The sequence below is a fragment of the Leguminivora glycinivorella genome, chromosome 7 (genome assembly GCF_023078275.1).
Source record: "Leguminivora glycinivorella isolate SPB_JAAS2020 chromosome 7, LegGlyc_1.1, whole genome shotgun sequence".
Lineage (NCBI taxonomy): Eukaryota > Metazoa > Arthropoda > Insecta > Lepidoptera > Tortricidae > Leguminivora > Leguminivora glycinivorella.
The window spans coordinates 14,352,835-14,367,788 of record NC_062977.1 but is presented as its reverse complement, the minus strand read 5'-3'; the positions used below and the strand labels follow the sequence as shown (position 1 = coordinate 14,367,788).

Sequence of the window (14,954 nt, the reverse complement as noted above, 5' to 3'; positions counted from 1 at the left end):
TTTTGGTTAAAATAGCACCTACGTGCTCTTTGATTCAAACAACAAGCTACTTGTCATTTGAATCGGCAATATATTTGAATCAACAAGTCGATTTTATAAAAACAACCTGACACATATAGTTTTAAACATACGTTTGGCTGATTCAAACGGATAAACCGCAACAAGTCGAACTTGTTAAATTCACAATGCAAATTTCTCTCAGTGTAGATTTCACCCATATGCGCGAATGCGCGTCTTACTTAGTGTTATCTCGCGGATAACATTCAGTAACTAATGTTCATATCAACATGTGTTCGTAATAGAATCACCATGTCTTACATGAGTTATGCCTTCGTGTTGACTCACGGTCAACCCCCAGGCTCGCGTCTTGTTAAAAGTACGCGTTGTGTGATCATCCGTAGATGATGATAAAAATACTAGTCCACTGTTTTTCTTGGTTAGTGCGTTTTACGCTTTGGCATTGCCAACAACCAAGATAAACTTAGTATCAAAAGATAGTGCAGTGGACGCGTGCGTCTGTTGCCGTGCACGAAAAAATAATGATGATGCCACCGCCGATTGACACCGACCTGAGGGTGGGGGGGAAGGTTTAGAGGCAATTGAAATACTTATTTTTTATAAATCTCTAAAATAAGCGTGCAATATGTTGCCAGTAGATTAAATAAACTACAATAATGTAAACTTAATAATTATATCGAACAATGAAGCGAGGAAATATAATCTTAGAAAAGATTTGTATGCAAACTGACAGTTCAAGCTGACACTGACAGATCTGTCAGTGTCAGTTTGCATACAAATATTTTCTAAGATTATGAATTTTTAAGACTGTCTGTGGCGTGCCTAATGAGGCACAAAGCGAATCACGTGATTAATGCACGGGCAATTTTAATAAGAACGTAGCTATGACATGCTTACGAGTTTTACCAATTGCTGACAAGGTTATCTGACGTAATGTTTGTTCCATTTCCAAATAACCAGATAACAATCATTAGGCAAATATACCAATCAAATCAAAACTTAACTCCCACAACCACATGTACAGAACCGTAACGATTAAATATCGGAGATTAAAGCTGAAAATAATGAAGTTAAAAATATAAAATACTTCTCAAACAACTCACAAATCAACCAATGATTAGCCGGCGCATTGCTTATTGTGTCGCGTCTATTTTTAGCTTACCCACCTAGTATCCGACGAATGGAAAGTTAGCAAGTTGGCAACCTACGGACGCAAGCAGGTAGATACTGATTTAAGGTATGTACCTATCTTATACTATTAAACGAGCAATTCTTGTATATTTATTTATTTATTTATTTATATATACCGACGATCTCGGAAACCGCTCTAACGATTTCGCTGAAATTTGTTTTGTGGGGGTTTTCGGGGGTGAAAAATCGATCTAGCGTAGCCTTAGATCCCGGAAAACGCGAATTTTCGAGTTTTCATGAGTTTTTCTTTCGCATTTGTAAACGTAAAATATGGTCCTTAATTTCGCCGCGCGCGCATCGATTCCGCGTAGCTCAGTCGCACGAGGTCGGTCTAATGTACGCAGATAGATCGTAGGTGTCAGGGTTTCGAATCCCGGCCAGAAATTAAGTTTTTGTTTTTTGTCTTTTTTTTTGTTTTTGTATTTATAAGAGTTTTTTTTATCTAAAGACGTGATATATTAAAATAGAACCGAGCGAAGCTCGGTCGCCCAGATATTATTATATTTAACAGCGTATCATGGATCGATGGAAGCGTTTATGTTAGCAACATTTCGTGATCGTGCTGTGCCTGTGGTTTATGTTAGAAGACAATTTTTATTTGCAATTAAAATAACTGTACACTGACTTTATTTATGGCAACGTCAAAATGGGCCTTTGCGCGATTCCAAGCTAATAATGTAAACTGCACAATACAACTGGCATGATCATGAATTCGAATATAAACAGGAAATAGCATATGGCATACTTTTTTTTTTAATTAAATTGCCTCAGTCCCAATAATGATTGGGACTATTTCGCCAGTGTCAAGGTGATATGAGCTAATATTAATTAGTGATTTTGGTACGGTATGTACGACAGTGTACGGTGAGTTAGCACTTGTAAAATTGATAGCTAGATTTTACAAGAGCACGTGGACGTGACGACAAAAAAAGAGGCTAAACGCGTCTTCTTCATCAGCTTCTCACTACAACATTACTTTACTGCATAATAAGCTATCGATATTACACTTTAAACAACATTAATGAGCAAAAGAAAAAGAAATTATTCACGACACGAGACCGCTAAGATGGCGCTCGAACCGGAAGTCATATGGCATACTTAGCTTTTCTAAAAAAAACATTGGACAGAAAATGTCAAATATAGATATGAGTTAAGAATAAGGGTCGGTTGCAAGTTGCATTGCACGTAGCAACAAACCGTTTGACACTGTTAAAGTATAAACTGAAATAGATACCATATACTAAAGAAAAAGCGATCAAGCCCACTGGTGGCGAAGCCGGGAACCGTTAAACCGTTAAAGTGTTAGCTAAATCGTATGGGTGATTCCATAGCCCTCTGATGGGATGGGTGACGTTAGTATGACGTGTATGTTAAGAGGATACGACGAAAATGCTAAAATGGAAAGGAGCTCCCCTTTCAACTTGGGAATTTTAGTTAAATATACAAGTGTTATTAACTAGATTTATCGAAAAAAAATTGTCCATTAATAACAACTCAGTCAAAAGATATTTCAAAAAATCTTTAAAATCGAGGTTCCGCTTCGACTCTTTCCTCCTTCAAAACTTAATCAATCGGAACGAAATTTGAGAATCTGAATAACAATGAGACAATCTATGTCGGACCGTTTAGCTTTTTTGGTTAATTGTTACCAATCTTGAGTATCACACCTTTTTTTTCGCCACAATGAAAAAGGCCGTTTTTGGAATTTTTTTATTGGCTCTAGAAGTCTAGAATCTATAAAAAGCAGAATATCAAAAAAATCAAAACGGTCCGACACAGATATAAATAATACCAATCTGTGTTGAAAATATCATTGCTCTATCTTCAAAAACCAGGGAGGAAATAGTCGAGAGCGTTTGTATGGAGAATTGACCCCTACCGTATCGTCTTAACGTGCGTGGTGCAACTGGCTGAAATTCTTCAGTCCTCATGTGCCTGTTTGTGTCATAAGGAACATTTAATGATTGATCGGATTATGTAAGAGTCGTTTTGAGGGTTCCGTATTTTTTTTTATGAAGGGCCTCGGTATGCATGATGTTTTGATGTACTGTTATTAACCCAACGTAATTGAACTCTTCAACGGGGAAGCAGATCACCTTGTATAGAGTAGATCTAGTAAGAATGTTATAATATCCCAAACTAAGTTTCGTTGCTATCACTAATTCTTTTCGCGATTAGTTCTCAGTCAACATGATGGCAAGGAAATAATGCCGTCCTCGTATCGGTTTAAAAGCCACAATAACAATCATATCATAACAATTGCGCAGTAAGCCATCCAAGAAACGGTACTAAGTACTGTGGTTATTGATCACTTGTCCTGTTATAATTCAGGGGAATTCTTTATTGCTAACTACTAGACAACAACGTCAACAACCTACAATATATAATATTGTCTTCGGTTACCGCGATAGTTACTCATGAAATAAAACTATGGAAACGGATTAAATCGCGTAAAATGAATTTAAAATACATCCGTTTTTTTAACAGAGTAATGGTAAATTTTTTGAATATTGTATAACTAGCTTTATTAATAGTGTGTGAACCTGCCTTAGAAATCTATATTATTTGTGGTCATGGTTCGTTAATATTTCTTGTAAGTGGGTAGCTTTTGCACATTTTAATTTTTCCTCAGTCACCCGTTGACCACGAACGCTGTAAAGAGTTCGAAACGTCGGGATGTATTTTAAATTCATTATACGCGATTTAATCCGTTTCCATAGTTTTATTTCATAACCTACAATATCTATAGTACTGGTTTTTAACACGCGGCTTCGCTCGCGTTAAATTTTAAAATTGCGGAATGTCCCATACAAACTTCCACCCCAAATTTTAGGGAAGTGGGGGGGTTAGAAAGAGACAAAAAGTAGTCTATGTCACTCTCCATCCCTTCAACTATCTCCACTTAAAAAATCACGTCAATTCGTCGCTCCGTTTTGCCGTGAAAGACGGACTAACAAACAGACACACACACATTCCCTTTTATAATATGTATTAGTATGCAACTATGCATAGACGTTTTGTCAGGAATCGTTGTTATACGAATATGTTAAGAGTTAAGACTGAAGAGATAGAACTAAGGAAAAACAGGAAAGTGACTCTTCTATAATTTAGACGCAGTCGGGTAATGATTAAAACATTATTTTTTTTAAATTATAAATGGGCTTAATCTTGGCCACAGACTAGCCAAAGGCAAAGACGTGGCCTACGATGGAATGAGCTCGCCCAAAAGATGCCTGTGAATTCCACTCCTTGGCAGTAATGGCAGTGCGCATAAGAAAAGAAGAAGCAAAGCGCTTCTTACGAATTCGCGGAATATCTACTAAGTAAGGATGGGAACCGGCCATGCATCTAAGGCCGATATTCCACTATCATATGTTTATCATAGAAATATGATCATAGGCAACATGCCGTCCTTTTTCTTCACGTTGGAGAAAAAGAGAGGCATACAGACCTATGATCATATTTCTATGAGAAACATATGATAGTGGACTATCGGCCTAAGAGTCTGGTGGTAGAATAGGGACGGAGGAATAAGCTCGTTTAGCTCTTGAGCACACTCCCCGGTAAAACACCGGCAGACTGGCACATTTTAATAAAACATGCCTATGAAATGCTTACGAGGTTTACAAATAGCATTTCCATTTGCTTATTGTCTGCGATTCTGCGTTGGTACTGTTGGTAGGTTGATGATGATTGACTGATGATGTAGATTCAGAAAGGTGTATTTTCTTCATATTTTGTAATGCAAGCAAATAACTAACTCATCATTAATAAAGCAAACGGTAATAGTAAAATTCAATGTGGATTTCCATTCCACATAATGTAATTGAATGAAGTACACTATAACAGTAATGCGTGTCTATGAAAATACATGAATAATTGTCGCTTTGATCCTAAAAGCGCAAATAATGTTGGGTATGACTATATTGGTAGATAGGTAGGTATGCGGACTTATTGCGTCGCATGAAACTTGGTTTAGGTTCGAAGGACAATCAATACTCAGTCACATCTCCGTCCCGCATTCGTTGGAAGCGCAGTTCCGCGGACGCCCAAAATCCCCTCTTCCGGCGCGGTGTGCAGCCGGTTGCCGCGTGCTGTTTAACCTAATTTTCTAGTACGAGGGGTGCAGGGCGAGTGGTGAGGGGGAGGGCTCAGCGCAACTTCAGCCGCAAGTGTGCAGTGCCGACGAGGCGCCACGAGATTCGAACCCCTGGCTTGCAATATTGATTATTCCTAGTGGCGACGCCTTTCCTCACACAACTCATGTTTAGCCTATCGAAAACAATATTGGGGTGTGCGCTATTTAAAACAACACCTGTCCTCCGAGTACAATGCAAGCGAGCGGCTTGATGTCTAAATTTCTTTCGGTATCTGTAGGTAGGTAAATATCGGTTTTTAGATGTGTTGTACTTATATATACTACCTGTTTCACTTTTAAAAAAAAACTTGACACGAATAAATGATGAATAAATTCAGGTCAATTGAGAAACAACCGATTTTACAAAAACTATTTATACTGTAAGGGAATCGTAGAGAATAAGGATGATCATATAGGATTTTAGTTTCGTTTCCAAGAATATGACGTGTAGGTAATTCAGGGGCTTCAGGGCCCTATTTACCTCTTCCCAAGAGTCATTAAATCGCTTAGTTGTTAGAACATCCCCATTATCCCCAACGATTGAATTCGCTTTCTCATTTAATTGTTTACCCGTTCATGTACTTGACTTGGCTCTATTTAATTAATAAAAGGGTTTCCTTTCCACGCTACCGTTAAAATAAGAGGATAACCCATTCCTAATTTTAATAAATATGTCGATGTGCTCAACACGGACACGGACACCCACTCCTAATCCATACTAATATTATAAATGGGAAAGTGTGTGTGTCAGTTTGTTTGTCCGTTCTTCACGGCAAAACGGAGCGACGAATTGTCGTGATTTTTTAAGTGGAGATAGTTGAAGGAACGGAGAGTGACATAGGCTACTTTTTGTCTCTTTCTAACGCGAATGAAGCCGCGGGAAAAAGCTAGTTTTTGAATAAATTAATAAGCAATGTTCGATTCTATGTTTGCGAAGAGACAAATTTATTATTTTGTTAATATTATTAATGCTTCTTCAAGAGATCAACTTAGGAACGGGTGTTTAGCGTATTCGTATCATGACGAGCTTAATGAAAGGGTTTCAGTTAAGGGTGCTTTCAAAAAAAACGTCAAAAGAATGTAAAATTGATAGTTTTATTCGGTGAAATACTATACACTTTCCGTTATCCAATAGATTTATTTAATTCAAGTTTCAGTTAGAGCATCTTATTATCTTGATTTTTATAAGACTGGATTTTTGAAAACTAACTCACTAAATTAATTATGATTTTTTCTCTAATGCACGTTTAGAAAAACTCACGCATAGAGCTGAATTAGTCGATCTTATTTGTAAAATTTGGACAATTTTGAATACTAAAACAGGTAAATTTATAATTCGTATATCCTGTACTACAATCTTCTCAGACTACATTTTTATTATAAGGTTTTGAAAAAGAGTAAACGAGGTGAAAAAATAAAAAATTAAGTGACAATTTCTTTGAAAATCTACATCACATCGAAGTAATTTTTGTACTTAATTAATCTGCAACGTTTACTTAAATTGCTGTTATGACTTAGTGATTATAAATTGCTATTATTTATTTTTAGCATTTTTTTGAAAACGAGCCTTCACCGGTACAGTTATTACCACTTTTATTTATTTAAACTTTATTGCACAAATTATCAATAAAAAGTACAAATGGCGGACTTAACGCCCCAAGGCATTCTCTACCAGTCAACCATTGGGCAAAACAGAGATAGAGACTTTTGGACATTTTCTCATATTTTGTTAGACCAAGTAGAAAAAGTCCTATAATGTGATATATATTTGTAAACTACTCGCAAAGCCCTTTAATTTGATACCACAGTACTACACACAGTATGATCAAGCGCTCGGTTGCGGTTTCACTGTTTTTCAAACGAAAGCCCTCTTAACTTTGGTTTACGATTAGCGCTTAGACAAGGACAAGAAAAATGAAAAAAAAAAGTCGCAACAAGGTATGGTGGTGGCCTTATGCACCTAATTGAAACCCCTTTAAAATCGATAACGAGCAGGTACTTGACCACTTGGATCCTTATTGAAGTAAAAAAGATTCAGAGTCAAAAACAAAGAAACTCTCTTAAAAAGTATTAACAGTAGATAATATATAACCTAACCACAAAATTCAAATTTTGAAAAAACCCCCAACCGCGACATAGTGGACAGACTTTCATAAAACATGGCTAAGAACACTCCCGACTAACTCGGCTTTCAAACAGAAATAAAAACTAAATCGAAATCGGTTCATCCGTTCGGGAGCTACGATGCCACAGAGAGACACGCACAGACAGACAGACAGACACACACACACACAGGCAGACACGTCAAACTTATAACGCCCCGTCGTTTTTGCGTCGGGGGTTAAAAATTAGCTCTCATTGAATGGGAGTTGAGTTTAAATATAAGACCGACATTTATTTATAGCTTAATGAAAAAGTACTTAATGACAAAAAGTAAATTATAAAATAATATTAAGAGCTTGTATGAGCGGGCATGCGCAACGATCCATTCACAACGTGACGTATCGCTCCGGCATGACACCGCTCACATTCCTAGCGTCACTTCAAAACAACGTATGGTTTATTTTGTGAGAATATATGATATTCGAAGTTATGGTGGTTTGTCATAGGGTGGTTGCCAGCACCGCGCCGGCAGCCGCAGTGGGTCAGGCTGGCGCGGCAGGCGGTTCGGGCGGACCTTGCAATGTCGCGGCGGCGTGACGCTCAGCTGACTGGCCGCCCGCCGCCGTCGCGCCACCCGCGTTCATTGCCTCCGCGGCGGCCGATATGAACGGTCGTCCGGCATGTTGCTGCTCAACATCATTTCTACGCTACTAAATACGAACGTTGAAAATTAAACGAATGTGTATTGTGATTATAGATCGATAGTATAAGTGAGTGCGCAGATAAATATAAATTTAGTTGGAGTGTAGTGACGACCGGTGCGAAAGGTCGGGCTGTGTAAAAATAACTGCGGAACTGAGCGGTGGAATGAGGTTTGACAGCACATTGTAGCCGAGGCGGGGCGAGGCCGTGTGCGCCATGTTATAATTTCCCTTAGCATCGAATGTGCAGACCGACTGACAACACTGCGCTTTGCTACTTCTCTTTCTCTCAATGCGCACTAAGCACGTTCGTGAGAGAAAAGTCGTCTTCCTCTCGACTCGAGTCATCATCGGCCTATTATGCGATCGTCGGCTCCGCTCCGGTCTGCAACTACATCACGCTGCGTAGTAACAGTGGATGGTTTAGTGATTGTACCTATATACTGAAATTAAAGTTAACAAGTTTATTGGTTTGGTTATATAGGTAGCTTGAAAACGATGATCTTTCACAAATTTAAAAAGAACTTGCTACCTTTACTGTGTTTTCAACTCTCTAAGCAGTCTGAGTTATCATTATTAATGAAACCACATATTTTATTTAATACATGATTAATAAAATATGCACTAGGACAGGTCACAAATATGTGAACAAATATGACCTAAATAAAAATGTATCCTGCTTGAATATCTTAGTGCTCGCAAACCCAGAGAAAGAATGATAGGTACATATTATATTAGTTTGAACTAGATTATTTGGAACACCATGCCCACTTATAGATTTCTGAGGCCAACTGTCGTAACTGATATTGTCATCTGGTCATTAAATTTAATGAAAAATTGGACTAACTCTCTTCAGAGCGGATTTTTTCAAAGTTAGTCTACAGCGTCTTATCTAATTACAGTAGATGCACGTCACGTGATTTGTTGCCAAATTACTTTCGCCAGTCCACGTACGATTGTGTAGGTAAGGGGCCTATTTAGGTTGTGCGTAGTGTAATAGATAAGTGCGATGCCAATTCCGCGCCGCGAGCCACGACTCGCGCCCGCGCCGTGTCACTGACCCCGCCCCGCTCACGATCCTAACTTGCCGCGCATTCCTGTTGTTTACCGAGCCAAATGCTCATGCCAACTCGTGTTTGTGACCTCGCGATCCGTAACAGTTACGCGTGATAAGAGAGCGAACCTTATGCTGGTTAGACAGTGTTTGAAGCGGCGACATAAGCTGTCGGATTAGCACCTGTTATTCACAACACAACTTGGCAACCACTACGCACACTAGGAACTAGTATAAATCTGACAAAGATCGGGTATATTGGTCGTGAGGCTCTGGGTCAAGTTATAGTAGGATCAAGCCAAGCTCAGTGAAAACAATTTTGTAATAGGGCAGCCTACAATCTGAACAGGCTAAACAACCGGCGCGGCGTTCTGACCAAAAACCGTTCGCATCATCATAATAATGACTGTATGCTACCGGCATTTCAATAATAGTAAAAGTTGCTGTATTTCATGATCATATAACAAAGCGACTGAATAGCATACGATAAAACTTCTTATCAGTGGTTACTGTAGGTAGTGTAGCGGTAGATTTAGGACCTGCCTACCTCCTACTTTCGCAATAGAGCATGAATTCAGTATTTCAGTAAGTTACTATAATTAAAAATAGTGTCCAAGTAATTGAGTAAAATGTCTATTAAGTATACGAGACAAGACGAATAAAAAATTTTTTTTACAAATGTTGGTCCTACCTTGATATTCTAAATTCGGAATTACTTGAATGAATACAAAATTTTTCACACTATGGCATTTCTTGGACAATAATACAAATCTCAAATAATAAATGCAACTATTTAATTAACTACCTATGATGGTTATATGAAACAAAAGACATCAACGAGCTTCTAAACAAACAATCAACTTTGAATAGTTTGTCTTATTATTTTATTGACTCCTAGTGTCGTATTTATGATACAAAATACTAAACTGAAATCCTAGGGCTGGCTCATTCCTTGGCCAAAGAATTGGCATTGCTATTCAGCGAGGGAATGTAGCCAGCCTCATGGGCACACTTCCACAGGAGACGGACATGGGGGACCTCAGGTAGTTGCATATATGTATATTATATAAGATATATATATCTTTATAATTATATAAGTTGACTTAGTTTAATTTAGATTAGTTTTTAACTGAAATAAACTGTATAAAATATTATCACTATCATGGTCAATTGCATTACTACCTTTATAAGCAGGCATTTAACCTAATTTCACGTCAAAAGAAAATATCAATAAAATCCAACGTTTCACCCACATATTTAAGCTATCATATCAACAACGTGGCACGTACTTCATTATTCATTAAACATTCTCGTGCCGATAGGTGCCGATAGCGATCGATCATGCAACTCGCCGTTCAATTCCTCCATTTTCACGTAGGTTAAGTATTAGGTATATTAGTACTACGTAAGTTAAATAATATAGATAGTAACTACCAACTTCGGCATCAAATAAGTACGTCATGTTTGGCAGTGGCAGCATACAAATTTATTATATGTTGATGTCAATGATGTCAAAGACATCATGTGTGGTACCTATGAGATGGTGTTTTATTTTTTTTGCATTTGTGTCTAGTGTTTTTTTTACTTTATATCAAATTAATATTTCAAGAAGAACTGGAAAAAGGCGAGAAAACATGTTTGTATAGTTCATGTTTTTGCAGATAACTATATCCGAGGCGTATACACTACATACATAATTCAATATCAAGCGCGATATGTGTATAACGTATCGCGGCCACAAATAGTTACATACCTACGTACGATAATGAATGTTATTCTGTTCTGTACGCGCTATTTATATGCTATTTATGTTAGCTGTTGTAACGGAGCTCACGGCGATACATTCAACTAAATGGAATAAGTTATAACTTGATTTATAAATATTATTACTAGAAAGTAGCCGTCACGATAACAGCGGCAATCGAGGCTAATCAGAGCAACGTAATAAATGAATACTAGGGAGAATCGATACCCATATCAACTACACGGGTGTTTGCTGACAAAAGTATAATCGACATCAAGGTGAGCAAAGTGGTCTTTGAAGCTAGGAACATACTACGCGGACGTCCGTCGTAAAACGACCGCGACCGCGACCTATCAGTGTGCACGGAACAAAACATCCAGAGAGCCAGATTTCGATCGGACGTCCGTGCGCTCAAGGCCACGTCCGCGTCCGTCGACCGATAGTTTGCACGGTCATATGTATTTCCATTGTCCAGATTCCCGTCCGCGGTCGATTCACGACGGACGTCCGCGTAGTGTGTTCCTAGCTTAAATAATGAATCCTTGTCCATGTGTCCACAGTAGTCCACACGCCAAATTTAGACGAAAATTAACTACATATACTCTATCAACCAAGTCTGTCAGTAAATAAGAACAAAGAAAACTATATGCATCTTTTTCTTTAGGGTGCTAGAGAAAAGGATACCTATAGTTTTCTTACTTCTTATTTACTGACAGACTTGTTTGACAGAATATATCTATAAGCCACCAGAACGTCAGGTGATTAAATAATTTTCATGGCTCTTATTTTACGCTAATGCTCAGAAGAGATTAGAAGTTTAGAACTGTATTCGACTAATAAGTTACATACACAGTAGTTTACAACTTTTAGTTCCACGCTCCAACCAGAACAACTTCAAAGTAAATTCTTGGTAGGTAAAATATTACATACCAGGTATGAGTAGACTTTCTTCATTTCTACAGGTTCGTAGCAAAAGTAGATTTGGTACTATCAGTTGCAAAAGTGCATGGTGCATGCGCCGTGCACTTTTGCAGCTGATAGTACATTAGGTACCTAAATCTAAAACATACTCCGGTATGTTTTAGATTTAGGTACTTGTCATTTTTAAACCCCATAGAGCGTTTTTGTTATTGCGCTCGACAAAGTTAGAAGGGGGCTAAAAATTCGAAAATGTTGGATTTTTTCCGAGCCTTGTTTATTAGATACGGTCTGCTGTAAAACAGGACATTACCTAAGTTAATTTCAAAGGCAAACTGCTGTTGCTATGTAACACGTATCTAGCATACAGCGATCACCCCATAACTAACAAGTCAAAGGAATTTCAAAATAAAATATAAATAAATAAATAAATATTATAGGACATTCTTACACAGATTTAGCCCACGCAAGATGGGGGTACTCAGACAGATATATATGTAGAACTTATATAGATAAATATCTGTGCTCACCGCCTTGTAATCGGGGGGACCGCGGCATAGCAGGTAGGGTCACTACCGACTGCGCCACACCGAAAATATATTTAGATATACAATTTAGCCCGCAGATGGGCTGTAGATATGTATGTAAATAGATAACTCACCGCCTTGTAATCAGGGGCCCGCTGGGTTTCTATCTCCCCTGCGCTGACCTGCAAACACCCGTCACTGCGCTCAGTCCACGCTTGCAAAATGCAGCATATTATGATTCATACGCCTACCCATACAATTATTAGTATTTCATTGCCTAATTACTTATACATGCCTACTAAATGCATATTACGTGACACTAGAAACAGAAACAATAGATCGGTACTTTTGGTCGTACCCCGCCCAACCAACCAAGTAAAGGCATGTCCATTTATTATTTAATGTAAGATTCTACTAAACCTCATCACATCATCATTCTCTTGTACAATCCCTCATTCAATAAAAACGCGTGACACTAAATCTTATCTGTTCATAGTTAAAAATTAGAAAATAGACTTAATACTATGGTGCCAGAGTTACCGGTAAAGTTTTTGTAGGTCGATAAGTCAGAAACGTATATTAGCTGGCAGGCAGACTATTTATGTCTGCCGCCATCTTGTCGTCGTTCGAGTGACGAAATGCTAGCTTACATACATACCCACTCGCATCGCAACCACCAATGCAAGCGATCAATAACGCGAATCAAATTAGCATTTGTTACTTCTTCATGAGGTATAAAAATCATAAAACGATAATTATTTTCAAGGTGACCATGTTTTATTTTAATTACAAGTATCATGATACGGACAACATCTTTAAAAACAAAAGAAAAACGTGATCAATAGCGAAGATCATTTGAATAACAAATATACGTAAGCCGGCGAGTGGTAACAATCCGATAGCCTGACTGAGCCTGGCCCGGCCAAGTGTCGCCACGCCACGCAGGACGAAACGGGGAAATGACTGGCGGGTGGAAGGGCGGAGGTGAGACATAATGGAATTACATATCTACCACATCACAAGCTGCCCTGATATTACCATGGCATATTAGCCTGACGACTCAGACAAACCAGCGTAAATGTTACTCCGAGACCCAATCCAACTGTATGAAATTAAAGATGGCACTTAAATTGGTACGCCCGAAGCGCTGCGTACGGCACGGAGAGAAATGAGAATACATAGCTTGAGAGCACAATACGTGCGCATAGGTATATAATATATACGCCGCAGTATGCTTCAAAGCGGCAGTGTGGAAGCCAGGTGGGCCAACACAATCTAAAACTACTTATGATTAATTTGTGATCACGGTTTTATATCAGAGTTCGAGTCGAGCAATATCTCCAACTAATTAATTGGCATGCTTGGTTACGGTGGAATGTGTTTTAGGTACCTGAAAGTTATGACCCGATTCATTGTTGACGTTGCTTGGAGTAGATTGATAGGCTTAAGTAGATAGTTACCAACCTGTTAAATACTAACAAATATTTGCAATCAGCTCAAGCGTACGGGTATTGTTGTCGTGAATCGCGGCCATTTTCATTTATAACACGTAAGCGTAAACGCGAGGCGGCCATGATCGGGTGACGTTAGCCAGTGTTTTAATACCGACTGATAAACCAGATGGCATCACTAAACCGATATAGCGATCGGAAAATATAAAAAAAGTTAATGCGCCAATCGTTAGTGTGCATCAGTTTCATCAGATGATCGAAATGTCATTATTGAAGTAGCAAATTATAAGTTTTTTTGCAAAAATTTCATCTTTGGCACAAGCTTTTATTGCTGACTGTAGGTACCTTTATTTCAACAATCATCTACTGCTCTACGAGACGTTTTTAAAAACCCCTTACTCGATGGGGATCCGACGTTTCATAACAGAGTTCTTATGATCACCTTTCTGCTCCATCTTTAGATCAGCTGCATGATACCATAATATTGCATTGTCACGTGATTTACATATGTGTGCAAAATTTCAGCTCAATCGGAAACCGGGAAGTGGGTCGAATAGCTTCTACGTTTTGACGCACACTAACATAAAGACTGTATCGTTAAGTATGAGGACAACTTTGAGTAGCCGTATTTATTTGCTATTATATTTTTTTCTTAAAACAAGACATAGGCTTAATAAGGCACATAATAAGGTTCACATTTTGTCCTAGAAACTCGACGTAAAGCAAGTGGTTTAGACAGTATTGACTTAATCCTCCCGAGTAACAATTACGATTCCGGACAAATGCTACTAGAAAATTCACAAAGTGCGTAAAAACCGATACGATTGCGAAAAAAAATTGTACTGTGTGAACCTCAACGACATATGATCCACAAAGCAGAATATCTGGACATAGTCTAGCCATAGTTATTTTTAAGAAATAAAGTTCAGGATCTGTGTATGGCGGCCATTTAGAGAATGTGGCATGGTGCTTCCTCTAACTCCGACTTTGATGTCGAATTTAACTATCATACACTGTTTATATCGATTTGGTTTAGGCACTGTTCAAACACCGTGAATGTCAATTAGACTTTGGCCTATGGCTAATTTTTTTATCTGTTTCTCTCATCC

At 38.3% G+C, this 14,954-nt stretch overlaps 1 protein-coding gene across 1 annotated transcript in view; it reads right to left on the bottom strand.

Moving 5' to 3' along the window:
- The window catches only part of LOC125227739 (serine/threonine-protein kinase tousled-like 2), a 48,994-nt gene that overhangs the window by 20,518 nt on the left and 13,522 nt on the right, over positions 1–14,954 (bottom strand). The window contains 1 exon segment of the mRNA XM_048132045.1: positions 12,529–12,576. Coding sequence (XP_047988002.1) covers positions 12,529–12,576 — 48 coding nt within the window.